Source organism: Bombina bombina, chromosome 1 (assembly GCF_027579735.1).
Source record: "Bombina bombina isolate aBomBom1 chromosome 1, aBomBom1.pri, whole genome shotgun sequence".
In the NCBI taxonomy this organism is placed as follows: domain Eukaryota; kingdom Metazoa; phylum Chordata; class Amphibia; order Anura; family Bombinatoridae; genus Bombina; species Bombina bombina.
Window position 1 is genome coordinate 1,150,111,341 of NC_069499.1, and position 27,184 is coordinate 1,150,138,524.

The 27,184-nt window shown below is 39.9% G+C and overlaps 1 protein-coding gene across 1 annotated transcript in view; it reads left to right on the forward strand.

Moving 5' to 3' along the window:
• PSME3 (proteasome activator subunit 3) overlaps positions 1 to 26,929 on the forward strand; it is an 84,804-nt gene extending 57,875 nt beyond the window's left edge. Inside the window, exon 11 of the mRNA XM_053699503.1 lies at positions 23,690 to 26,929. Coding sequence (XP_053555478.1) covers positions 23,690 to 23,770 — 81 coding nt within the window. The 3' untranslated portion in view covers positions 23,771 to 26,929. The remainder of the gene's footprint in view (positions 1 to 23,689) is intronic.
• Positions 26,930 to 27,184: the final 255 nt, after the last annotated feature.

A 27,184-nucleotide genomic window follows, 5' to 3' on the forward strand; every position in this document is an offset into this window, starting at 1 on the left:
ATACCAAAAAGGCTTACAGAAATTATTAGCAAGGAGTGGGATAGACCTGGTGTGCCCTTTTCCCCTCTGATATTTAGGAAAATGTTCCCTATAAATGCCGCCACACGAGACTTATGGCAGACGGTCCCTAAGGTGGAGGGAGCAGTTTCTACTTTAGCCAAGCGTACCACTATCCCGGTGGAGGATAGTTGTGCTTTCTCAGATCCAATGGATAAAAAATTAGAGGGTTACCTTAAGAAAATGTTTGTTCAACAAGGTTTTATATTACAGCCTCTTGCATGCATTGCGCCTGTCACTGCTGCAGCTGCATTTTGGTTTGAGTCTCTGGAAGAGGCGATTCGCACAGCACCATTGGATGAGACTTTGAGCAAGGTTAGAACGCTTAAGCTAGCTAATGCGTTTGTTTCGGATGCCGTAGTGCATTTAACCAAACTTACGGCTAAGAATTCCGGATTCGCCATACAGGCGCGCAGAGCGCTATGGCTTAAATCCTGGTCAGCAGATGTAACTTCTAAATCTAAACTACTGAATATTCCTTTCAAAGGGCAGACCTTATTCGGGCCCGGCTTGAAGGAGATTATTGCTGACATTACTGGAGGTAAGGGCCACTCCCTTCCTCAGGACAGGGCCAAATCAAAGGCCAAACAGTCTAATTTTCATGCCTTTCGTAATTTCAAGGCAGGAGCAGCATCAACTTCCTCCGCTCCAAAACAGGAAGGAACTACAGCTCGTTACAGACAAGGTTGGAAAGGCAACCAGTCATGGAACAAGGGCAAGCAGGCCAGAAAGCCTACTTCCGCCCCTAAGACAGCATGAAGACAGGGCCCCCTTTCCGGAGACGGATCTAGTGGGGGGCAGACTTTCTCTCTTTGCCCAGGCTTGGGCAAGAGATGTACAGGATCCCTGGACGTTGGAGATTATATCTCAGGGATACCTTCTGGATTTCAAAACTTCTCCTCCACAAGGGAGGTTTCATCTGTCAAGGTTATCAACAAACCTAGTAAAGAAAGAGGCATTTCTACAATGTGTACAAGACCTCTTAGTGATGGGAGTGATCCACCCTGTTCCGCGAACGGAACAAGGGCAAGGGTTTTACTCAAATCTGTTTGTGGTTCCCAAAAAAGAGGGAACCTTCAGACCAATCTTAGACTTAAAAATCTTAAACAAATTCCTAAGGGTTCCATCGTTCAAGATGGAAACCATTCGGACCATCCTACCCATGATCCAAGAGGGTCAATATATGACCACAGTGGATTTAAAGGATGCCTACCTTCACATACCGATTCACAAAGATCATTATCGGTACCTAAGGTTTGCCTTTCTAGACAGGCATTACCAGTTTGTAGCTCTTCCCTTCGGGTTAGCTACGGCTCCGAGAATTTTTACAAAGATTCTGGGTTTGCTTCTGGCGGTACTAAGACCGCGGGGCATTGCGGTGGCTCCATACCTAGACAACATTCTGATACAAGCGTCAAGTTTTCAAAATGCAAAGTCTCATACAGAGATAGTTCTAGCATTTCTGAGGTCGCATGGGTGGAAAGTGAAAATGGAAAAGAGTTCTCTGTTCCCACTCACAAGGGTTCCCTTTCTAGGGACTCTTATAGATTCTGTAGAGATGAAGATTTACCTGACGGAGTCCAGGTTATCAAAAATTCTAAATGCTTGCCGTGTCCTTCATTCCATTCCAAGCCCATCAGTAGCTCAGTGCATGAAAGTAATCGGCTTAATGGTCGCGGCAATGGACATAGTGCCATTTGCGCGCCTGCATCTCAGACCGCTGCAATTATGCATGCTAAGTCAGTGGAATGGGGATTACTCAGATCTGTCCCCTTTACTGTATCTGGACCAGGAGACCAGGGATTCTCTCCTCTGGTGGTTGTCTCGGGTTCATCTGTCCAAAGGAATGACCTTTCGCAGACCAGATTGGACGATTGTAACAGATGCCAGCTTACTAGGCTGGGGCGCAGTCTGGAACTCCCTAAATGCTCAGGGATCGTGGACTCAGGAGGAGAAACTCCTTCCAATAAACATTCTGGAATTAAGAGCAATATTCAATGCTCTCCTAGCTTGGCCTCAGTTAGCAACACTGAGGTTCATCAGGTTTCAGTCGGACAACATCACGACTGTAGCTTACATCAATCATCAAGGAGGAACCAGGAGTTTCCTAGCGATCTTAGAAGTCTCAAAGATAATTCGCTGGGCAGAGTCTCACTCTTGCCACCTGTCAGCGATCTACATCCCAGGCGTGGAGAACTGGGAGGCGGACTTTCTAAGTCGCCAGACCTTTCATCCGGGGGAGTGGGAACTTCATCCGGAGATATTTACTCAACTAATTCTTCGTTGGGGCAAACCGGAACTGGATCTCATGGCATCTCGCCAGAATGCTAAGCTTCCGTGCTACGGATCCAGGTCCAGGGACCCGGGAGCGGTGCTGATAGATGCTCTAGCAGCCCCTTGGGTTTTCAACATGGCTTATGTGTTTCCACCTTTTCCGTTACTGCCTCGACTTATTGCCAAGATCAAACAAGAGAGAGCATCAGTGATTCTGATAGCGCCTGCGTGGCCACGCAGGACCTGGTATGCAGACCTAGTGGACATGTCGTCCTGTCCACCATGGTCTCTGCCTCTGAGGCAGGACCTTCTAATTCAGGATCCTTTCAATCATCCAAATCTAATTTCTCTGAGGCTGACTGCGTGGAGATTGAACGCTTGATTCTATCGAAGCGTGGTTTCTCGGAGTCGGTTATTGATACATTAATACAGGCTCGGAAACCTGTGACCAGAAAAATTTACCATAAGATATGGCGTAAATATTTATATTGGTGTGAATCTAAGAGTTACTCATGGAGTAAGGTTAAGATTCCTAGGATATTGTCTTTTCTACAAGAGGGTTTAGAAAAGGGTTTATCCGCTAGTTCGCTAAAGGGACAGATTTCTGCTCTGTCTATTCTTTTACACAAGCGTCTGGCAGAGAATCCAGACGTCCAGGCTTTTTGTCAGGCTTTGGCCAGGATTAAGCCTGTGTTTAAGACTGTTGCTCCTCCGTGGAGCTTAAACTTGGTTCTTAAAGTTCTTCAGGGTGTTCAGTTTGAACCCCTTCATTCCATTGATATTAAGCTGTTATCTTGGAAAGTTCTGTTTTTGATGGCTATTTCCTCGGCTCGAAGAGTCTCTGAGTTATCTGCCTTACATTGTGATTCTCCTTATCTGATCTTTCATTCAGACAAGGTGGTCTTGCGTACTAAACCTGGGTTTTTACCTAAGGTTGTTTCTAACAGGAATATCAATCAAGAGATTGTTGTTCCATCATTATGTCCTAATCCTTCTTCAAAGAAGGAACGTCTTTTGCATAATTTAGACGTAGTCCGTTCCCTGAAGTTCTACTTACAGGCAACTAAAGATTTTCGGCAAACCTCTTCTCTGTTTGTCGTTTACGCTGGACAAAGGAGAGGTCAAAAGGCTTGGGCTACCTCTCTCTTTTTGGCTTCGTAGCATAATCCGTTTAGCCTATGAGACTGCTGGACAGCAGCCTCCTGAAAGAATTACCGCTCATTCAACTAGAGCTGTGGCTTCCACCTGGGCCTTTAAGAATGAGGCCTCTGAACAGATTTGCAAGGCTGCAACTTGGTCTTCACTTCACACTTTTTCCAAATTTTACAAATTTGACACTTTTGCTTCTTTGGAGGCTGTTTTTGGGAGAAAGGTTCTACAGGCAGTGGTTCCTGCCTTGTCCCTCCCATCATCCGTGTACTTTAGCTTTGGTATTGGTATCCCATAAGTAATGGATGACCCGTGGACTGAACACACTTAACAAGAGAAAACATAATTTATGCTTACCTGATAAATTTATTTCTCTTGTAGTGTGTTCAGTCCACGGCCCGCCCTGTCTTTTTTGAGGCAGGTTCTAAAATTTAAATTATAACTCCAGTCACCACTGCACCCTATAGTTTCTCCTTTCTCGTCTTGTTTCGGTCGAATGACTGGATATGACATGTGAGGGGAGGCGCTATATGGCAGCTCTGCTTGGGTGATCCTCTTGCAACTTCCTGTTGGGAAGGAGAATATATCTCATAATTAATGGATGACCCGTGGACTGAACACACTACAAGAGAAATAAATTTATCAGGTAAGCATAAATTATGTTTTCCGGCGTCATACGTGACGCCGAGACCTTTCACACGGCGGCGTCATTAGTGACGCAAGTGTGTCATTTCCGGTCAATTTTTCTTCATTATTTCAATACCCCATTGTTGTTTGCCTCCTGTTTTCTTTTCTATCAAGAGGCCTATGCTTTTGCATTTTTTTCCCATTCCTGAAACTGTCATTTAAGGAAATAGATAATTTTGCTTTATATGTTTTACATTGAGCAAGATGTCCCAATCTGATCCTGCCTCTGAAGTTTCTGCTGGAACATTGCTGCCTGACATCGGCTCTACCAAAGCTAAGTGCATTTGTTGTAAAATAGTAGAAATTATTCCACCGATTGTCATTTGTAATAGTTGTCATGATAAACTTTTACATGCAGATAGTGTTTCTATCAGTAATAGTACATTGCCAGTTGCAGTTCCTTCAACTTCTAATGTGCATGATATACCTGTAAATTTTAAAGAATTTGTTTCTGATTCTATTATGAAGGCTTTGTCTGCATTTCCACCTTCTAATAAACGTTAAAGGTCTTTTAAAACTTCTCATTTAGCTGATTAAATTTCAAATGACCAACAACATAATAATTCATCCTCTTCTGATGAGGATCTATCTTAAACAGAAGATCCTTCCTCAGATATTGACACTGACAAATCTACTTATTTATTTAAAATAGAGTATATGCGTTCTTTATTAAAAGAAGTGTTAATTACTTTGGATATTGAGGTAACCAGTCCTCTTGACGTTCAGTCTAACGTTTAAATGATGTTTCTTTCATGTAATTAGCAAGAGTCCATGAGCTAGTGACGTATGGGATATACATTCCTACCAGGAGGGGCAAAGTTTCCCAAACCTCAAAATGCCTATAAATACACCCCTCACCACACCCACAAATCAGTTTTACAAACTTTGCCTCCTATGGAGGTGGTGAAGTAAGTTTGTGCTAGATTCTACGTTGATATGCGCTCCGCAGCAGGTTGGAGCCCGGTTTTCCTCTCAGCGTGCAGTGAATGTCAGAGGGATGTGAAGAGAGTATTGCCTGTTTGAATTCAATGATCTCCTTCTACGGGGTCTATTTCATAGGTTCTCTGTTATCGGTCGTAGAAATTCATCTCTTACCTCCCTTTTCAGATCGACGATATACTCTTATATATTTACCATTACCTCTGCTGATTTTCGTTTCAGTACTGGTTTGGCTTTCTACAAACATGTAGATGAGTGTCCTGGGGTAAGTAAGTCTTATTTTCTGTGACACTCTAAGCTATGGTTGGGCACTTTTTTATAAAGTTCTAAATATATGTATTCAAACATTTATTTGCCTTGACTCAGGATGTTCAACATTCCTTTTTTCAGACAGTCAGTTTCATATTAGGGATAATGCATTTGAATCAATCATTTTTTCTTACCTTAAAATTTGACTTTTTCCCTGTGGGCTGTTAGGCTCGCGGGGGCTGAAAATGCTTCATTTTATTGCGTCATTCTTGGCGCTGACTTTTTTGGCGCAAAAAATATTTTCCGTTTCCGGCATCATACGTGTCGCCGGAAGTTGCGTCATTTTTTGACGTTCTTTTGCGCCAAAAATGTCGGCGTTCCGGATGTGGCATCATTTTTGGCGCCAAAAGCATTTAGGCGCCAAATAATGTGGGCGTCTTATTTGGCGCTAAAAAAATTTGGGCGTCGCTTTTGTCTCCACATTATTTAAGTCTCATTTTTCATTGCTTCTGGTTGCTAGAAGCTTGTTATTTGGCATTTTTTCCCATTCCTGAAACTGTCATTTAAGGAATTTGATCAATTTTGCTTTATATGTTGTTTTTTCTCTTACATATTGCAAGATGTCTCACGTTGCATCTGAGTCAGAAGAAACTTCAGGAAAATCGCTGCCTGGTGCTGGAACTACCAAAGCTAAGTGTATCTGCTGTAAACTTTTGGTAGTTGTTCCTCCAGCTGTTGTTTGTATTAAATGTCATGACAAACTTGTTAATGCAGAAAATATTTCCTTTAGTAAAGTACCATTACCTGTTGCAGTTCCCTCAACATCTAATGTTCAGAGTGTTCCTGATAACATAAGAGATTTTGTTTCTGAATCCATTAAGAAGGCTATGTCTGTTATTCCTCCTTCTAGTAAATATAAAAAATCTTTTAAAACTTCTCTTTACCCAGATGAATTTTTAAATGAACATCATCATTCTGATTCTAATGATTCTTCTGGTTCAGAGGACTCTGTCTCAGAGGTTGATGCTGATAAATCTTCATATTTATTTAAAATGGAATTTATTCGTTCTTTACTTAAAGAAGTCCTAATTGCATTAGAAATTGAGGATTCTGGTCCTCTTGATACTAAATCTAAACGTTTAGACAAGGTCTTTAAATCTCCTGTAGTTATTTCAGAAGTTTTTCCTTTTCCAGGTGCTATTTCTGAAGTAATTTCCAGAGAATGGAATAATTTGGGTAATTCATTTACTCCTTCTAAACGTTTTAAGCAATTATATCCTGTGCCGTCCGACAGATTAAAGTTTTGGGACAAAATCCCTAAAGTTGATGGGGCTATTTCTACCCTTGCTAAACGTACTACTATTCCTACGGCAGATGGTACTTCCTTTAACGATCCTCTAGATAGGAAAATTGAATCCTTTCTAAGAAAAGCTTATTTGTGTTCAGGTAATCTTCTTAGACCTGCTATATCTTTGGCGGATGTTGCTGCAGCTTCAACTTTTTGGTTGGAAACTTTAGCGCAACAAGTAACAGATCATGATTCTCATAACATTATTATTTTGCTTCAACATGTTAATAATTTTATCTGTGATGCCATTTTTGATATTATCAGAGTTGATGTCAGGTTTATGTCTCTAGCTATTTTAGCTAGAAGAGCTTTATGGCTTAAAACTTGGAATGCTGATGTGTTCTAAATCGACTCTACTTTCCTTTTCTTTCCAGGGTAATAAATTATTTGGTTCTCAGTTGGATTCTATTATCTCAACTGTTACTGGTGGGAAAGGAACTTTTTTAACGCAGGATAAAAAATCTAAGGGTAAAAACAGGGCTAATAATCGTTTTCGTTCCTTTCGTTTCAACAAAGAACAAAAGCCTGATCCTTCATCCTCAGGAGCAGTTTCAGTTTGGAAACCATCTCCAGTCTGGAATAAATCCAAGCCTTCTAGAAAAGCAAAGCCAGCTTCTAAGTCCACATGAAGGTGCGGCCCTCATTCCAGCTCAGCTGGTAGGGGGCAGATTACGTTTTTTCAAAGAAATTTGGATCGATTCTGTTCACAATCTTTGGATTCAGAACATTGTTTCAGAAGGGTACAGAATTGGTTTCAAGATAAGACCTCCTGCAAAGAGATTTTTTCTTTCCCGTGTCCCAGTAAACCCAGCGAAAGCTCAAGCATTTCTGAAATGTGTTTCAGATCTAGAGTTGGCTGGAGTAATTATGCCAGTTCCAGTTCTGGAACAGGGGCTGGGGTTTTATTCGAATCTCTTCATTGTACCAAAGAAGGAGAATTCCTTCAGACCAGTTCTGGATCTAAAAATATTGAATCGTTATGTAAGGATACCAACATTCAAAATGGTAACTATAAGGACTATCCTGCCTTTTGTTCAGCAAGGGCATTTTATGTCTACAATAGATTTACAGGATGCATATCTGCATATTCCGATTCATCCAGCTCACTATCAGTTTCTGAGATTCTCTTTCCTGGACAAGCATTACCAGTTTGTGGCTCTGCCGTTTGGCCTAGCAACAGCTCCAAGAATTTTTACAAAGGTTCTCGGTGCCCTTCTGTCTGTAATCAGAGAACAGGGTATTGTGGTTTTTCCTTATTTGGACGATATCTTGGTACTTGCTCAGTCTTCACATTTAGCAGAATCTCATACGAATCGACTTGTGTTGTTTCTTCAAGATCATGGTTGGAGGATCAATTCACTAAAAAGTTCATTGATTCCTCAGACAAGGGTAACCTTTTTAGGTTTCCAGATAGATTCAGTGTCCATGACTCTGTCTTTGACAGACAAGAGACGTCTAAAATTGATTTCAGCTTGTCGAAACCTTCAGTCACAATCATTCCCTTCGGTAGCCTTTTGCATGGAAATTTTAGGTCTTATGACTGCTGCATCGGACGCGATCCCCTTTGCTCGTTTTCACATGCGACCTCTTCAGCTCTGTATGCTGAACCAATGGTGCAGGGATTACACAAAGATATCTCAATTTCTTTAAAACCGATTGTACGACACTCTAACGTGGTGGACAGATCACCATCGTTTAGTTCAGGGGGCTTCTTTTGTTCTTCCGACCTGGACTGTAATTTCAACAGATGCAAGTCTTACAGGTTGGGGAGCTGTGTGGGGGTCTCTAACGGCACAAGGGGTTTGGGAATCTCAGGAGGTGAGATTACCGATCAATATTTTGGAACTCCGTGCAATTTTCAGAGCTCTTCAGTCTTGGCCTCTTCTGAAGAGAGAAGACAATGTCACAACTGTGGCATACATCAATCATCAGGGGGGGACTCACAGTCCTCTGGCTATGAAAGAAGTATCTCGAATTCTGGTTTGGGCGGAATCCAGCTCCTGTCTAATCTCTGCGGTTCATATCCCAGGTATAGACAATTGGGAAGCGGATTATCTCAGTCGCCAAACGTTGCATCCGGGCGAATGGTCTCTTCACCCAGAGGTATTTCTTCAGTTTGTTCAAATGTGGGAACTTCCAGAAATAGATCTGATGGCTTCTCATCTAAACAAGAAACTTCCCAGGTATCTGTCCAGATCCCGGGATCCTCAGGCGGAGGCAGTGGATGCATTATCACTTCCTTGGAAGTATCATCCTGCCTATATCTTTCCGCCTCTAGTTCTTCTTCCAAGAGTAATCTCCAAGATTCTGAAGGAATGCTTGTTTGTCCTGCTGGTAGCTCCAGCATGGCCTCACAGGTTTTGGTATGTGGATCTTGTCCGGATGGCCTCTTGCCAACCGTGGACTCTTCCGTTAAGACCAGACCTTCTGTCGCAAGGTCCTTTTTTTTCCATCAGGATCTCAAATCCTTAAATTTTAAAGGTATGGAGATTGAACGCTTGATTCTTGGTCAAAGAGGTTTCTCTGACTCTGTGATTAATACTATGTTACAGGCTCGTAAATCTGTATCTAGAGAGATATATTATAGAGTCTGGAAGACTTATATTTCTTGGTGTCTTTCTCATCATTTTTCCTGGCATTCTTTTAGAATTCCGAGAATTTTACAGTTTCTTCAGGATGGTTTAGATAAAGGTTTGTCCGCAAGTTCCTTGAAAGGACAAATCTCTGCTCTTTCTGTTCTTTTTCACAGAAAGATTGCTAATATTCCTGATATTCATTGTTTTGTACAAGCTTTGGTTCGTATAAAACCTGTCATTAAGTCAATTTCTCCTCCTTGGAGTTTGAATTTGGTTCTGGGGGCTCTTCAAGCTCCTCCTTTTGAACCCATGCATTCATTGGACATTAAATTACTTTCTTGGAAAGTTTTGTTCCTTTTGGCGATCTCTTCTGCCAGAAGAGTCTCTGAATTATCTGCTCTTTCTTGTGAGTCTCCTTTTCTGATTTTTCATCAGGATAAGGCGGTGTTGCGAACTTCATTTGAATTTTTACCTAAGGTTGTGAATTCCAACAAAATTAGTAGAGAAATTGTGGTTCCTTCATTATGTCCTAATCCTAAGAATTCTAAGGAGAAATCGTTGCATTCTTTGGATGTTGTTAGAGCTTTGAAATATTATGTTGAAGCTACTAAGTCTTTCCGAAAGACTTCTAGTCTATTTGTTATCTTTTCCGGTTCTAGAAAAGGCCAGAAAGCTTCTGCCATTTCTTTGGCATTTTGGTTGAAATCTTTAATTCATCATGCCTATGTTGAGTCGGGTAAAACTCCGCCTCAAAGGATTACAGCTCATTCTACTAGGTCAGTTTCTACTTCCTGGGCGTTTAGGAATGAAGCTTCGGTTGATCAGATTTGCAAAGCAGCAACTTGGTCTTCTTTGCATACTTTTACTAAATTCTACCATTTTGATGTGTTTTCTTCTTCTGAAGCAGTTTTTGGTAGAATAGTACTTCAGGCAGCGGTTTCAGTTTGAATCTTCTGCTTATGTTTTCATTAAACTTTATTTTGGGTGTGGATTATTTTCAGCAGGAATTGGCTGTCTTTATTTTATCCCTCCCTCTCTAGTGACTCTTGCATGGAAAGATCCACATCTTGGGTAGTCATTATCCCATACGTCACTAGCTCATGGACTCTTGCTAATTACATGAAAGAAAACATAATTTATGTAAGAACTTACCTGATAAATTCATTTCTTTCATATTAGCAAGAGTCCATGAGGCCCACCCTTTTTTGTGGTGGTTATGATTTTTTTGTATAAAGCACAATTATTCCAATTCCTTATTTTATATGCTTTCACACTTTTTTTCTTATCACCCCACTTCTTGGCTATTCGTTAAACTGATTTGTGGGTGTGGTGAGGGGTGTATTTATAGGCATTTTGAGGTTTGGGAAACTTTGCCCCTCCTGGTAGGAATGTATATCCCATACGTCACTAGCTCATGGACTCTTGCTAATATGAAAGAAATGAATTTATCAGGTAAGTTCTTACATAAATTATGTTTTTTAAACCTCCTGTGGTTTCCCCAGGTTTTTTCCCCATTCCTGAGGCTATTTCTGATATGATTTCTAGGGAATGGAATAAGCCAGGTACTTCCTTTATTCCTTCTTTAAGGTTTAAGAGATTGTATCCTTTACCAGCAAAATCTATAGAGTTTTGGGAAAAGGTCCCCAAAGTTGATGGGGCTATTTCTACTCTTGCTAAACGTACCACTATTCCTATGGAAGATAGCACTTCCTTTAGGGATCCTTTAGATAGGAAACTTGAATCTTATCTAAGGAAGGCCTATTTATATTCTGGTCATCTTCTCAGACCTGCTATTTCTTTGGGTGATGTTGCGGCTGCATCAACTTTCTGGTTGGAAAATTTAGCGCAACATGAATTGGATTCTGACATATCTAGCATTGTTCGCTTACTGCAACATGCTAATCATTTTATTTGTGATGCAATTTTTGATATTATCAAAATTGATGTTAGATCCATGTCTTTAGCTGTATTGGCTAGAAGAACTTTGTGGCTTAAATCTTGGAATGCTGATATGACATCTAAATCTAGATTACTATCTCTTTCTTTCCAAGGTAATAATTTTATTTGGTTCTCAGTTGGATTCTATTATTTCAACTATCACTGGAGGAAAAGGAGTTTTTGTGCCTCAGGATAATAAACCTAAGGGTAAATCTAAGGCTTCTCACCGTTTTCGTTCCTTTCGTCAGAATAAGGAACAAAAACTCAATCCTCCTCCCAAGGAATCTGCTTCCAGTTGGAAGCCTTCTTCAAATTGGAATAAATCCAAGCCATTTAGGAAACCAAAGTCTGCCCCTAAGTCCGCATGAAGGTGCGGCCCTCATTCCAGCTCAGCTGGTAGGGGGCAGATTAAGGTTTTTCAAGGATTGTTGGATAAAATCTGTCCAAAATCATTGGATTCAGAGCATTGTCTCTCAAGGGTATCGAATAGGATTCAAAGTAAGACCTCCTGTGAGAAGATTTTTTTCTCTCACACATCCCTGTAAATCCAGTAAAAGCTCAGGCTTTTCTGAAGTGTGTTTCAGACCTGGAGTCTTCAGGGGTAATCATGCCAGTTCCTCTTCAGGAACATGGTTTGGGGTTTTATTCAAACCTATTCATTGTACCAAAGAAAGAAAATTTGTTCAGACCAGTTCTGGATCTGAAAATTTTGAATCGTTATGTAAGAGTACCAACTTTCAAGATGGTGACTATAAGGACTATTCTGCCTTTTGTTCAGCAAGGACATTATATGTCCACAATAGACTTGCAGGATGCATACCTTCATATTCCGATTCATCCAGAACACTTTCAGTTTCTGAGATTCTCTTTTCTAGACAAGCACTACCAATTTGTTGCTCTTCCATTTGGCCTAGCAACAGCTCCAAGAATCTTTTCAAATTTTCTGGGTGCCCTACTATCTGTAATCAGAGAACAGGGTATTGCGGTGTTTCCTTATTTGGACGATATCTTGGTACTAGCTCAGTCTTTACATACTGCAGAATCTCACACAAATCAACTAGTGTTGTTTCTTCGGAAACATGGTTGCAGGATCAATTTACCAAAAAGTTTCTTGATTCCTCAGACAAGGGTCACCTTTTTAGGCTTCCAGATAGATTCAGTGTCCATGACTGTCTCTAACAGACAAGAGACGTTTAAAATTGGTTGCAGCCTGCCGGCACCTTCAGTCTCAGTCATTCCCTTCAGTGGCTATGTGCATGGAAGTTTTAGGTCTCATGACTGCTCGTTTTCACATGAGACCTCTACAGCTTTGTATGCTGAATCAATGGTGCATGGATTATACAAAGATATCACAATTAATATCCTTGAATCCCAATGTACGACACTCTCTGACATGGTGGATAGATCACCATCGTTTGGTTCAAGGGGCTTCTTTTGTTTGCCCAATCTGGACTGTGATCACAACAGATGCGAGTCTTTCAGGTTGGGGAGCTGTTTGGGGGTCTCTGACAGCACAAGGGGTTTGGAAATCTCAAGAGGCGAGATTACCAATAAATATTTTAGAACTCCGTGCAATTCTCAGGGCTCTTCAGTTCTGGCCTCTACTAAAGAGAGAACCGTTCATTTGTTTTCAGAAAGACAATATCACAACTGTGGCTTATGTCAATCATCAGGGTGGGACTCACAGTCCCCAAGCTATGAAAGAAGTATCTCGGATACTTTCCTGGGCGGAATCCAGCTCCTGTCTAATCTCTGCGGTGCATATCCCAGGCGTAGACAATTGGGAGGCGGATTATCTCAGCCTCCAGACTTTACATCCAGGGGAGTGGTCTCTCCATCCAGATGTGTTTTCTCAGATTGTTCAGATGTGGTGGCTTCCTGAGATAGATCTCATGGCCTCTCATCTAAACAAGAAACTTCCCAGATACCTGTCCAGGGATGTTCAGGCGGAAGCAGTGGATGCGCTGACACTTCCTTGGTGTTATCAACCTGCTTACATCTTTCCGCCTCTAGTTCTCCTTCCAAGAGTGATCTCCAAAATCATCATGGAACTTTTGTGTTGCTGGTGGCTCAAGCATGGCCACACAGGTTTAGGTATGCGGATCTGGTTCGGATGTCCAGTTGCCCGCCTTGGCCACTTCCGTTACGGCCGGACCTACTATCTCAAGGTCCTTTTTTCCATCAGGATCTCAAATCATTAAATTTGAAGGTATGGAAATTGAACGCTTAGTTCTAAGTCATAGAGGTTTCTCTGACTCAGTGATTAATACTATGTTACAAGCTCGTAAATCTGTTTCTAGAAAGATTTATTATAGAGTTTGGAAGACCTTTATTTCATGGTGTTCTTCTCATAAATTCTCCTGGCATTCTATTAGAATTCCTAGAATTTTACAGTTTCTTCAGGATGGTTTGGATAAGGGTTTGTCTGCAAGTTCCTTGAAAGGACAAATCTTCGCTCTTTCTGTTTTATTTCACAGAAAGATTGCTATTCTTCCTGATATTCACTGTTTTGTACAGGCTTTAGTTCGTATTAAGCCTGTCATTAAATCAATTTCTCCTCCTTGGAGTCTAAATTTGGTTCTGAAGGCTTTACAGGCTCCTCCATTTGAGCCTATGCATTCTTTGGACATTAAACTACTTTCCTTGAAAGTGTTGTTCCTTTTGGCTATTTCTTCTGCTAGAAGAGTTTCTGAGCTATCTGCTCTTTCTTGTGAGTCTCCTTTTCTGATTTTTCATCAGGATAAGGCAGTTTTGCGGACTTCTTTTCAATTTTTACTTAAGGTTGTGAATTCTAAAAACATTAATAGAGAAATTGTTGTTCCTTCCTTGTGTCCTAATCCTAAGAATTCTTTGGAGAGATCCTTACATTCTTTGGATGTGGTAAGAGCTTTGAAATATTATGTGGAAGCTACTAAAAATTTCAGGAAGACTTCCAGTTTATTTGTTTTATTTTCTGGTCCTAGGAAAGGTCAGAAAGCTTCTGCTATTTCCTTGGCTTCTTGGTTGAAACTTTTGATTCATCAAGCTTATTTGGAGTCGGGTCAAACCCCGCCTCAGAGAATTACAGCTCATTCTACCAGATCAGTCTCCACTTCGTGGGCTTTTAAGAATGAAGCTTCAGTTGATCAGATTTGCAAAGCAGCAACTTGGTCCTCTTTGCATACATTTACTAAATTCTACCATTTTGATGTATTTGCTTCTTCTGAAGCAGTTTTTGGTAGAAAAGTTCTTCAGGCAGCTGTTTCAGTTTGATTCTTCTGCTTTTTGATTTAAGTTTTTTTCTTTCAAAAGGGAAAATAACTTATTTTTTGGGTTGTGGATTATTTTTTCAGCGAAATATGGCTGTTTTTATTTTATTCCCTCCCTCTCTAGTGACTTGAGTGGAAGACTCCACATCTTGGGTATTGATATCCCATATGTCACTAGCTCATGGACTCTTGCCAATTACATGAAAGAAAACATAATTTATGTAAGAACTTGCCTAATAAATTCATTTCTTTCATATTGGCAAGAGTCCATGAGGCCCACCCTTTTTATGGTGTTTATGATTTTTTGTATAAAGCACAATTATCTCCAAATTTCCTTTGTTGATGCTTTCTACTCCATTCTTTATCACCCCACTGCTTGGCTATTCGTTAAACTGAATTGTGGGTGTGGTGAGGGGTGTATTTATAGGCATTTTGAGGTTTGGGAAACTTTGCCCCTCCTGGTAGGATTGTATATCCATATGTCACTAGCTCATGGACTCTTGCCAATATGAAAGAAATGAATTTATCAGGTAAGTTCTTACATAAATTATGTTTTTATTGTTTGATATATACTCCACACGTAGATTCTAATACATTTATTCATCTTTTAAACATTATCCATCATGAGCTTCTAATGATATTTTTAGCACACCATATCTATATTGTGCAGCAGGAATTGTAAAACAATTATTTTAAAATTAATGTTTCTGGCCACTTTGAAATGTCTGCCAAGCTCCGCCTACTGATACATCCCAATCTGGGCTGCATATGGCATCCAATCACAAAAGGCTTATTAGTTGGATTCAACAGACTGCCAAAGCTTTTCAGCATAGTGCCTAGATGCAGCCCAGATCGTGATGCCATCAGTGGGTGGAGTTCGGCAGCCATTCCAAATTGTCCAAAAACAATATTCATTTTAAAATAACGTTTTTACAGTTCCTGCTGCATGATATAGGTAGGGTTGTAGGAGGCTATTTGCAGCTTAATCTATGGTAAAGCAATTAGCAGAGTGACCCCCCCTCAAAAAACAAAACATTAGCTTATTTTGAAATATGATCAGCTTATACTGTAATGCATTTCATGAGGCTAGATTGTTCCTCATCAGATAGACATCCCTTTATTACATTAAGAAAAGCATAAATTATGTTCACTATAATTTAGCTCTTAAACCATAAGAAAACTCAATGCATTTTCTGAAACATATCACCTTCCTTAGAAACTTTGAATGAATTAAATCTTCATATAAACATTAATAGCTTGAATTGCACTGGGGGGGGGGGGGCTAAAACTGACATGGATAAAGTACTAAAGCAAATGGAAGGCTTGTCGGTACCTTCACCTAGGGAAGCACACCCTAGAGGGATAAGTGACCCCTCATTTGAAAGGGATTTTTCAAACGAAATTGGGGCTTTTTTTCAACTCTTTGGATCTACAGCTGTGACAAACTTTTCTCTTGTAAGGTGTATCCAGTCCACGGATCATCCATTACTTGTGGGATATTCTCATTCCCAACAGGAAGTTGCAAGAGGACACCCACAGCAGAGCTGTAATATAGCTCCTCCCCTAACTGTCATAGCCAGTCATTCTCTTGCAACTCTCAACAAGCAAGGACGTTGTAGGAGAGAGTGGTTAAATATAGCTAGTTTATTTTCTTCAATCCAAAAGTTTGTTATTTTTAAATAGTACCGGAGTTGTGCTATTTTATCTCAGGCAGTAAATAGAAGAATCTGCCTGAGGTTTCTATGATCTTAGCAGGTTGTAACTAAGATCCATTGCTATTCTCACATATGTCTGAGGGGATTACACAGATGAGGTAACTTCAGCGAGAGAATGGCGTGCAGTTTATTCTGCTATCAGGTATGTGCAGTTATAATTTTTTCTAGAGATGGAAAACACTAGAAAATGCTGCTTAAAACCGATTAATGTAAGTTAAGCCTGAATACAGTGATTTAATAACGACTGGTATCATGCTTACTCCCAGGGGTAATACCCTTATGATATTTACAATATAAAACGTTTGCTGGCATGTTTATTCGTTTTTATGTATGCTTTGGTGATAAAACTTTATTGGGGCCTAGTTTTTTCCACATGGCTGGCTTAAATTTTGACTAGAAACCATTTCCACTGTTGTAGTATAAAAGTTACAGTTGGTGCAGTTAAAATTACAAACTGTGACATCCAGCTTCCCTCAAAGGCCCTCTGAATGCTATAGGACATCTCTAAAGGGCCCAAAGGCTTTCCAAAGTCGTTTATTGGGGAAGGTAGGGCCACAGCTTGCTGTGGCAGTTGGTTGTGACTGTTAAAAAATGTCTTTCGGTTTTTTTATCCGTTTTTTGAACTAAGGGGTTAATCATCCATTTGCAAGTGGGTGCAATGCTCTGTTAGCCTGTAAAAATTTCGTTTCATTTACTGCATTTTTTCACTGTTTTTCAAATTCTGACAAAATTCGTTTCTCTTAAAGGCACAGTACAGTTTTTTATATTTGCTTGTTAACTTGATTTAAAGTGTTTTCCAAGCTTGCTAGTCTCATTGCTATTCTGTATAAACATGTCTGACATAGAAGAAACTCCTTGTTTATTATGTTTAAAAGCCATGGTGGAACCCCCTCTTAGAATGTGTACCAAATGTACTGATTTCATTTTATGCAATAAAGATCATTTTCTGTCTTTAAAAAATGTATCACCAGAGGAATCTGACGAGGGGGAAGTTATGCCGACTAACTTTCCCCACGTGTCAGACCCTTTGACTCCCGCTTAAGGGACTCACGCTCAAATGGCGCCAAGTACATCTAGGGCTCCCATAGCGTTTACTTTACAAGACATGGCGGCAGTCATGGATAATACACTGTCAGCGGTATTAGCCAGACTACCTGAACTTAGAGGTAAGCGAGATAGCTCTGGGGTGAGACAAAATGCAGAGCATACTGACGCTTTAAGAACCATGTCTGATACTGCCTCACAATATGCAGAAGCTGAGGAAAGAGAGCTTCAGTCAGTGGGTGATGTTAATGACTCAGGAAAGATACCTGATTCTAATATTTCTACATTTAAATTTAAGCTTGAACACCTCCGCGTGTTGCTTAGGGAGGTTTTAGCTGCTCTGAATGACTGTGATACCATTGCAGTGCCAGAGAAATTGTGTAGACTGGATAAATACTTTGCAGTGCCGGTGTGTACTGATGTTTTTCCAAATACCTAAAAGGTTTACAGAAATTAATAAGGAATGGGATAGACCAGGTGTGCCGTTCTCTTCCCCTCCTATTTTTAGAAAAATGTTTCCAATAGACGCCACCACATGGGACTTATGGCAGACAGTCCCTAAGGTGGAGGGAGCAGTTTCTACTCTAGTAAAGCGTACTACTATCCCTGTCGAGGACAGTTGTGCTTTTTTTTTAGATCCAATGGATAAAAAATTAGAGGTTACTTAAGAAAATATTTATTCAACAAGGTTTTATCCTACAGCCCCTTGCATGCATTGCCCCTGTCACTGCTGCTGCGGCATACTGGTTTGAGTCTCTGGAAGAGGCTTTACAGGTAGCGACTCCATTGGACGACATACTTGGCAAACTTAGAGCACTTAAGCTAGCCAATTCTTTTATTCTGATGCCATTGTTCATTTGACTAAACTAACGGCTAAGAATTCTGGTTTTGCTATACAGGCGCGCAGAGCGCTATGGCTTAGATCATGGTCAGCTGACGTGACTTCAAAATCTAAGCTACTTAACATTCCCTTCAAGGGGCAGACCCTATTCGGGCCTGGTTGAAGGAGATTATTGCTGATATCACTGGAGGAAAAGGTCATGCCCTTCCTCAGGACAGGTCCAAATCTAGGGCCAAACAGTCTAATTTTCGTGCCTTTCAAAACTTCAAGGCAGGTGCGGCATCAACTTCCCCTAATAAACAAGAGGGAACTTTTGCTCAATCCAAGACGGTCTGGAGACCAAACCTGACATGGAAAAAAGGTAAGCAGGTAAAAAAGCCTGCTGCTGCCTCTAAGACAGCATGAAGGAACGGCCCCCTATCCGGGAACGGATCTAGTAGGGGGCAGACTTTCACTCTTTGCCCAGGCGTGGGCAAGAGATGTTCAGGATCCCTGGGCGTTGGAAATTATATCCCAGGGATATCTTCTGGACTTCAAAGCTTCCCCCCCAAAGGGAGATTTCACCTTTCACAATTATCTGCACACCAGATAAAGAGAGAGGCATTCTTACACTGTGTACGAGTCCTCCTAGTTATGGGAGTGATCCATCCAGTTCCAAAGGAGGAACAGGGACAGGGTTTTTACTCAAATCTGTTTGTGGTTCCCAAAAAAGAGGGAACCTTCAGACCAATTTTGGATCTAAAGATCTTAAACAAATTCCTGAAAGTTCCGTCGTTCAAGATGGAAACTATTCGTACCATCCTACCACTGATCCAGGAGGGTCAATATATGACTACAGTGGATCTAAAGGATGCTTATCTTCACATTCCGATACACAAAGATCATCATCGGTTTCTCAGGTTTGCCTTTTAAGACAGGCATTACCAGTTGTAGCTCTTCCCTTGGGATTAGCTACAGCCCCAAGAATCTTTACAAAGGTTCTAGGGTCACTTATGGCGGTCCTAAGGCCGCGGGGCATAGCAGTAGCCCCTTATTTAGACGACATCCTGATACAGGCGTCAAACTTCCAAATTGCCAAGTCTCATACGGACGTAGTACTGGCATTTCTGTGGTCGCATGGGTGGAAAGTGAACGAGGAAAAGAGTTCTCTATCCCCACTCACAAGAGTTTCCTTTCTAGGGACTCTGATAGATTCTGTAGAAATGAAAATTCACCTGACGGAGTCCAGGTTATCAAAGCTTCTAAATTCCTGCCGGGTTCTTCATTCCATTCTGCGCCCTTCGGTGGTTCAGTGTATGGAAGTAATCGGCTTAATGGTAGCGGCAATGGACATAGTGCCGTTTGCACGCTTACATCTCAGACCGCTGCAACTATGCATGCTCAGTCAGTGGAGCGGGTATTACACAGATTTGTCCCCTCAACTGAATCTGGACCAAGAGACCAGGGATTCTCTTCTCTGGTGGCTATCTCCGGTCCATCTGTCCAAAGGTATGACCTTTCGCAGGCCAGATTGGACAATTGTTACGACAGATGCCAGCCTTCTAGGTTGGGGTGCAGTCTGGAACTCCCTGAAGGCTCAGGGATCGTGGACTCTGGAGGAGTCTCTCCTTCCATTAAATATTCTGGAACTAAGAGCGATATTCAAGGCTCTTCAGGCTTGGCCTCAGTTAGAAACTCTAAGGTACATCAGATTTCAGTCGGACAACATCACGACTGTAGCTTACATCAAACATCAAGGGGGAACGAGAAGTTCCCTAGAGATGTTAGAAGTTTAAAAAATAATTCGCTGGGCAGAGATTCACTCTTGCCACCTATCAGCTATCCATATCCCAAGTGTAGAGCACTGGGAGGCGGATTTTCTAAGTCGTCAGACTTTTCATCCGGGAGAGTGGGAACTCCATCCGGAGGCATTTGCACAACTGATTCATCGTTGGGGCAAACCAGAACTGGATCTCATGGCGTCTCGCCAGAACGCCAAGCTTCCGTGTTACGGATCCAGGTCCAGGGATCCCAAGGCGACACTGATAGATGCTCTAGCAGCGCCCTGGTCTTTCAACCTGGCTTATGTGTTTCCACCGTTTCCTCTGCTCCCTCGACTGATTGCCAAGATCAAGCAGGAGAGAGCATCAGTGATTCTGATAGCACCTTCGTGGCCACGCAGGACCTGGTATGCAGATCTAGTGGACATGTCATCCTTTCCACCATGGTCTCTGCCTCTGAAACAGGACCTTCTACTTCAGGGTCCTTTCAACCATCCAAATCTAATTTCTCTGAGGCTGACTGCCTGGAGATTGAACGCTTGATTTTATCAAAGCGTGGCTTCTCCGAGTCAGTTATTGATACCTTAAGACAGGCACGAAAGCCTGTCACCAGGAAAATTTACCATAAGGTATGGCGTAGATATCTTTATTGGTGTGAATCCAAGGGTTACTCATGGAGTAAGGTCAGGATTGCTAGGATATTATCTTTTCTTCAAGAAGGTTTGGAAAAAGGATTGTCAGCTAGTTAAGCGTCTGGCAGATGTTCCAGACGTTCAGGCATTTTGTCAGGCTTTAGTTAGAATCAAGCCTGTGTTTAAACCTGTTGCTCCACCATGGAGCTTAAACTTGGTTCTTAAGGTTCTTCAAGGAGTTCCGTTTGAACCTCTTCATTCCATAGATATCAAGCTTTTATCTTGGAAAGTTCTTTTTTTGGTAGCTATTTCCTCGGCTCGTAGAGTCTCTGAGCTATCTGCCTTACAATATGATTCTCCTTATCTGATTTTTCATACGGATAAGGTAGTCCTGCGTACCAAACCTGGGTTCTTACCTAAGGTGGTATCTAACAAGAATATCAATCAAGAGATTGTTGTTCCATCCTTGTGTTACACAATTTGGACGTGGTCCGTTTTTTACTTACAAGCTACTAAAGATTTTCGTCAAACATCTGCTTTGTTTGTTGTCTACTCTGGACAGAGGAGAGGTCAAAAGGCTTCGGCAACCTCTTTCTTTTTGACTAAGAAGCTTAATCCGCTTAGCCTATGAGACTGCTGGACAGCAACCTCCTGAAAGGATTACAGCTCATTCCACTAGAGCTGTGGCTTCCACTTGGGCCTTTAAAAATGAGTCTTCTTTTGATCAGATTTGCAAGGCGACGACTTGGTCTTCGCTTCATATTTTTTCAAAATTTTACAAATTTGATACTTTTGCTTCTTCAGAGGCTATATTTGGGAGAAAGGTTTTACGGGCAGTGGTTCCTTCCATTTAAGTTCCTGCCTTGTCCCTCCCTTCATCCGTGTACTTTAGCTTTGGTATTGGTATCCCACAAGTAATGGATGATCCGTGGACTGGATACACCTAACAAGAGAAAACACAATTTATGCTTACCTGATAAATTTATTTCTCTTGTGGTGTATCCAGTCCACGGCCCGCCCTGTCATTTTAAGGCAGGTAATTTTTAAATTTAAACTACAGTAACCACTGCACCCTATGGTTCCTCCTTTCTCGGCTTGTTTTCGGTCGAATGACTGGCTATGACAGTTAGGGGAGGAGCTATATTACAGCTCTGCTGTGGGTGTCCTCTTGCAACTTCCTGTTGGGAATGAGAATATCCCACAAGTAATGGATGATCCGTGGACTGGATACACCACAAGAGAAATAAATTTATCAGGTAAGCATAAATTGTGTTTTTTTTTTTAAAGGGCCATAATAGTTGAAAAAAATACATGCACTTATTTATAATATGCTCTTGTATTAGTGCCAACACAGAAATTGCAATGATTACAGTAAAATGGTTAGGAGAAAAAATGGCAGCTAATCCATGCAATGATTCTATGCACTTAACTATATATAGCCTTAAACAGTTGCAAGGGTACATTACCGCAATGTACCTAGCTAGTAGCAGTCCTGGTCTCCTCCATAATGACAAAAAAGTTGCCAAACTGTAAATTTTTTGTCTTGCCGCCTAAACAAATTGTTATTACAGAGGGATATATAAACCTAGACCCTCCAGACCCCACAAAGATGCAACTACAGGGCCTCATATATCATTACCAAACGCTAAAGCGCTGTCCTATGGTGCAAATAAGTTAACTCCCTCCTTTCCTCAAGATGTGCAAGTGCGCTATGTCCCCGCTCCAGCCAAAAGCACCACCGTTTTCTCAGCGCAACAGAATGGCCTGTATGTTACTGGAGTCCCTGATAGCAGAGGGGAATTTTAAGGGCTAGACACCTCATATGGCACTGAGGAAAAAAATCTTAAGTATGCAAAAAGCACCACGCTAGACCCAATAGTTGAACAGATGGACCCTTCTGAATTAAAATTCTCCCTGTTTCATCCCTTGTGCACAAACGGTCTACCTGTGTTAAAGCACCTAAAAGTGTGTCTGACATAGTAAGTGGTGAGGGGGTTAAATAGTACTTACTAAGTACTCTTGCACACCCCAGTGGGAAATAAAAACCTGGGTACTTACCAGCCATAAGTCCCACTTCACTGCTCTGCTATAATAAAGACAGCTAAAATGCAGTGAGAATGTCCTGTGCTGTAACTTAGTGTGGAATTTGGTAGGGAGAGTACATACACCTGGCCTTCTTGTGAGCAAAACTCCATAAAGGAGCATTATATGGCACCAGCAGTACTCTCCTGAACTGTCTGAGGGTTTTTAAAGTATAATTAAAATCTTCATGATCATTCAAATTTATAGAAAACACCAATCCCTGACAAGTCAAAGAACCACTGGGGAAGGTGGTGAAGTGGGAGGGATATACCAGGGCTATATCTCTGGTATAAGTTGTCTTTGCCTCCTCCTGGTGGCCAGGTCTTTTACTTTCCCAGAGTAAGGATTTTGTGTACTCGCCACCATAGAAAGAAAGCTTCATCAGATTATGCTAAAGTATAATACAATATTTGATAGTGTTTTTTTTTTTTTTTTTTACAAAAAATAGAAAACCATTTACATTTATTACAGTAAATACATTGGGCAGTTTATGAAACTGTAAAAAAGAACTATATATATATATATATATATATATATATATATATATATATATATATATATATATATATATATATATATATATATATATATATATATATATATATATATATATATATATATATATTTATTATATATTATATATATAATATATATATATAATATATATATAATATATATATAATATATATATATATATATATATAATATATATATATAATATATATATATAATATATATATATAATATATATATAATATATATATATAATATATATATATATATATAAAATCCAGAAAAGTGCACTCAATACAGTAAATTTAAGTGTAATTTCAGGGATAAACCTTCCTCAGACTGGTCTGAGGAAGAGAGATTTATCCCTTGTATTGGGAGTGATTGCAGAAATAATAAATAGATAGGTATGTACATAGATACGTACTGTATGTAGATATCTACGTACGTATATAGATACATACGCCGATGCATTGAAACTGCCACCCATAATGAAAATTTCCATACTCTAGTATTGAATTGTGTGTGTATATTTACTCTGCTTGCCTCTATTACTTCCATAAATTTCCTACAAATTTTGCTAAATCAGTTTTACACTACACTCATTTTGTTAAAGCTTAATATGTTCTCTTTATTCCAGGTCACATTGCACGATATGATCCTTAAAAACATTGAGAAGATCAAGAGGCCCAGAAGCAGTAACGCTGAAACATTGTATTAGTTGTGCATTTCCTAGGTTACCCTTTTCCCTCATTTAAATTTTGTTTTTTCTTCTGCGAACTGAAAAAAGGAACTTGTTTGAATACAGACCGTCATTGCCTTGTTTGAACATCATCGCTACCAAGAAGGGGGGAAATGCTCTGGTGGAGATTCAAAGAATGCCTTGTTTTACATATAATTTCCTCCCTCTTTGTTTTTGATTTGTTGATTAAATTGTATGTTTTTACCTTTTTTTAGAGTCGGTTGACTTTCCACCCTGTAGCTTGGGTAATATTAGCTACCAGGAGCTGGCAAGAGTTTGTTTATTCACAAACTTTGATTATATTTAAATATCATGGGTTTCACAGGCTGTTTATCATTGAACAGATGTTTGTTCAAACAGCCAAGGGACTCTAAAATGTTTATTGTTGGTTGTCCTGTAATTTTATTCCTCTAGAGCCAACTTTTTCAGCAATGCTCATTTTGTCTCAAAGTAAGTTTGAAATTCCAGTCATCTCACAAGTCCACAAGGTGTCCAGTTTGCGCAGCAAGGGTTTACTGTTATCAGCCTATACTGTTGCTTTCCTTTGGGATCTTGTGTTCATGATCAGTTACAGGACTTTTGACCAAGTGTTTATAGTGGAGATTAAGAATCAAGGTTGAAATCAGGTCATCCGTACATTAAGGGTGTTTATTCCATTTAAGCACTTTATTATCAAAAGCTATTTCTCTAACCCTGTGTCTGACACTTGGACACCTGTTACATGTCTACTGTAGCAGCAGTAAGCTTACAGCCATGTCCTTTAATCTGTGTCAGACTTGTATTAAAGTGTAGGTTTTTTTTTTTTAAAGAAGTTTAATTGTATCATATTTTGATGCTCTTAATTTTTACTATCATAAGTACCATTAATGTATTTCTGATACCACATGGTCAATCATGACTTCATGCTCAACTGTTAGACTAAAACCAGGGTATTTCAGATAAGGGTATTATGGGGCTCCATCCCTGTAACAAAGCAGTGGTTGTATTTAATTTTCAAACATTTCAGCTTTTTTTTTTTTTTTACATGCAGGAGACCTTTCTGTTGCTGGATTTTACTCCCATTCAGTTCACCTTATCTAATTTACTTTATCAGTATAAAAAAAATGGCAGTCTGTAGGCCCCATGTAGACTACGAGTTAATGGTACTGGTGAGTAAGCATAACAAATTCATCTATTCAATGCTGTATAAATGTGTTGTATTATCTTGTGAAAGCAAAACTGCTGCCATATAGTGCTCCTGAGCCTACCTCGGAATGCTCTTCAGCAAAAGATACCAATATAACAAAGTAAATTTGATAGAGGTAGTTACTTGTACACAATTTAGAAAGAAAGAGTGCGTTCCTTGTCCTTTCAACTGCTAGGAACATAGGAGGTAAACCTCTTGCTTGTTTATATAGCTTGATCACTGTTCACACGCAGCATTTGCAAGGTACCAAATCATTTTTGTTTACAGGATATACTTTGGTGTTTTCTCCTGGTAGTTTAACACAAACACATACTAAGCACCCAAAAATAGCAAAGGTGAGATGCTGAGTTCTAATTAAGTTTACAGCATAACCCGAGGATATCAGTGTGAGGAACAGACTTTAGCATGTCTCTAACACCTTTACACTACTAAAAGGTTTAAAGCTCAGTATCACTATTTTCTAGCTGTTCATCGTTGTAGTGATAATGAACTTAGTGTTTTAATTTCACAAATGATGGCATTTTGGAAATGTAATCAATGTTTTGCCGAAATTCCAGTAGATAAACAATGAAATCACTTTTTAGTTTCTAACTTAGGCCTGTTCAGTTTTCTTCTTTTTTTACTCTTCATCTTTGTTAGTTTACAGCCTGTGCTGCTTAACTTCTCTTACGTTGTCATTTCTTCTGTTTCTTAAACACCACAAATCTTTCCATCAACTGTTGTCACAGCAGGCTGAACCAGAGTGGGGACGTTGACAACAGATTATAAAGCACTTAAATGCATATGTTGCTTGGCATTGCATTTAAATTGAGGAGACATTAAACTGTGTTTGTCACAAGTTTTATAATATTCCTTCAGGGCCTTAATCATTAATGTTATATAGTTTGCCACAACATGATATTTTGATCCTTCCTGTGAGATTAATGCTCCATTTTTTTTTTAGTTGTGCTCACTGCTTTTGGCGCACACATACCAACTAAGAACACGTCCCTCTGCTTTGCCTTTATCTATTTAGCAGGCTAAGTTCTTTTCTAAGGCACCAGTTCATGTCAAGACTACTTGCTGAGAAAACGATTAGCATTTATTCCTATTTGTACATGCTTTTCAACATATTCCAGTGATCCTTAACTGTACAGAAAACTTACCAAAAAGCACAAATTGTACAATGCTACTTTTGTTAATAAATATCCAACGCAACACAAATTTAGAATCCCCTCTTCTTAAAAATTAGTAAATCTTACCCTTATTTTAAAGTGACAGTTTGCTTGATTTTTTTAATTTTTTTTTGTTTAAAAAGATAATGCCTTTACTACCCATTCTCCAGCTTTGCATAACTAACATTATAACACTTTATAACCTCTAAGTTTCTCTGTTTCTAAGCCCCAGCAGATCGCCCCTTGTCTCAGTAAATCTTAAATCGTGCACACAAGCTAGACAGTGCTAGTTCATGTGTGCCATATTGATAACATTGTGCTCACTCCCATGGAGAATGACAATGGTTATGAAAGAACCAGCACTGATTTGCTAAAATGCACTGAGATAAGGGGCAGTCTGCAGAGGCTTAGATACAGGTAATCATAGAGGTAAAAAGTATATTAATATACCAGTGTAGGTTATGCAAAACTGGGGAATGGGTACTAAAGGGATTATCTTTTTTTAAACAATCTACATTTTCAAGTAGACTTTAAGCACGAGGAAGCTCTGTGTCTTCTGCTGACAGCACAGTTTTCAGAAATATATTACAAGGTTCAACATCTCCATCCAAGAACATGTTTCTCTTCCCTTCCAGTTGGTGGTATCCCAGCCTTAAATTGTATATTTTATTTTTTATCATTGTCATTTTGGCTTTTCTTTATTGTAAAACAAATGTATCTTTTTTTCCCCTGCCAAAATGACATGTAAAATTTTTAAATTGTCAACACATTAAAAATGTCAATTGAATGTCTTGTAAATGGTGTCTTGTATTTATTTTATTTCAAAAAAAAAAAAACTAATTTGTGAAATTTGGTATGTGCAAACCACTTGACTACTCCAAGTTTATCCAAAAGACAGTCAACCTCATTCAGTAACATTTTAGTACTGTTGTCAAGTTTATAACAGCATCTCACACATTAAACAGTTTTAATAGCTCTCCCTGTCATATCCAAATTGTTCCTTCTACTGATCAATTAAATATACTTATTAAAGGCAAAAAACGTTTAAATCTT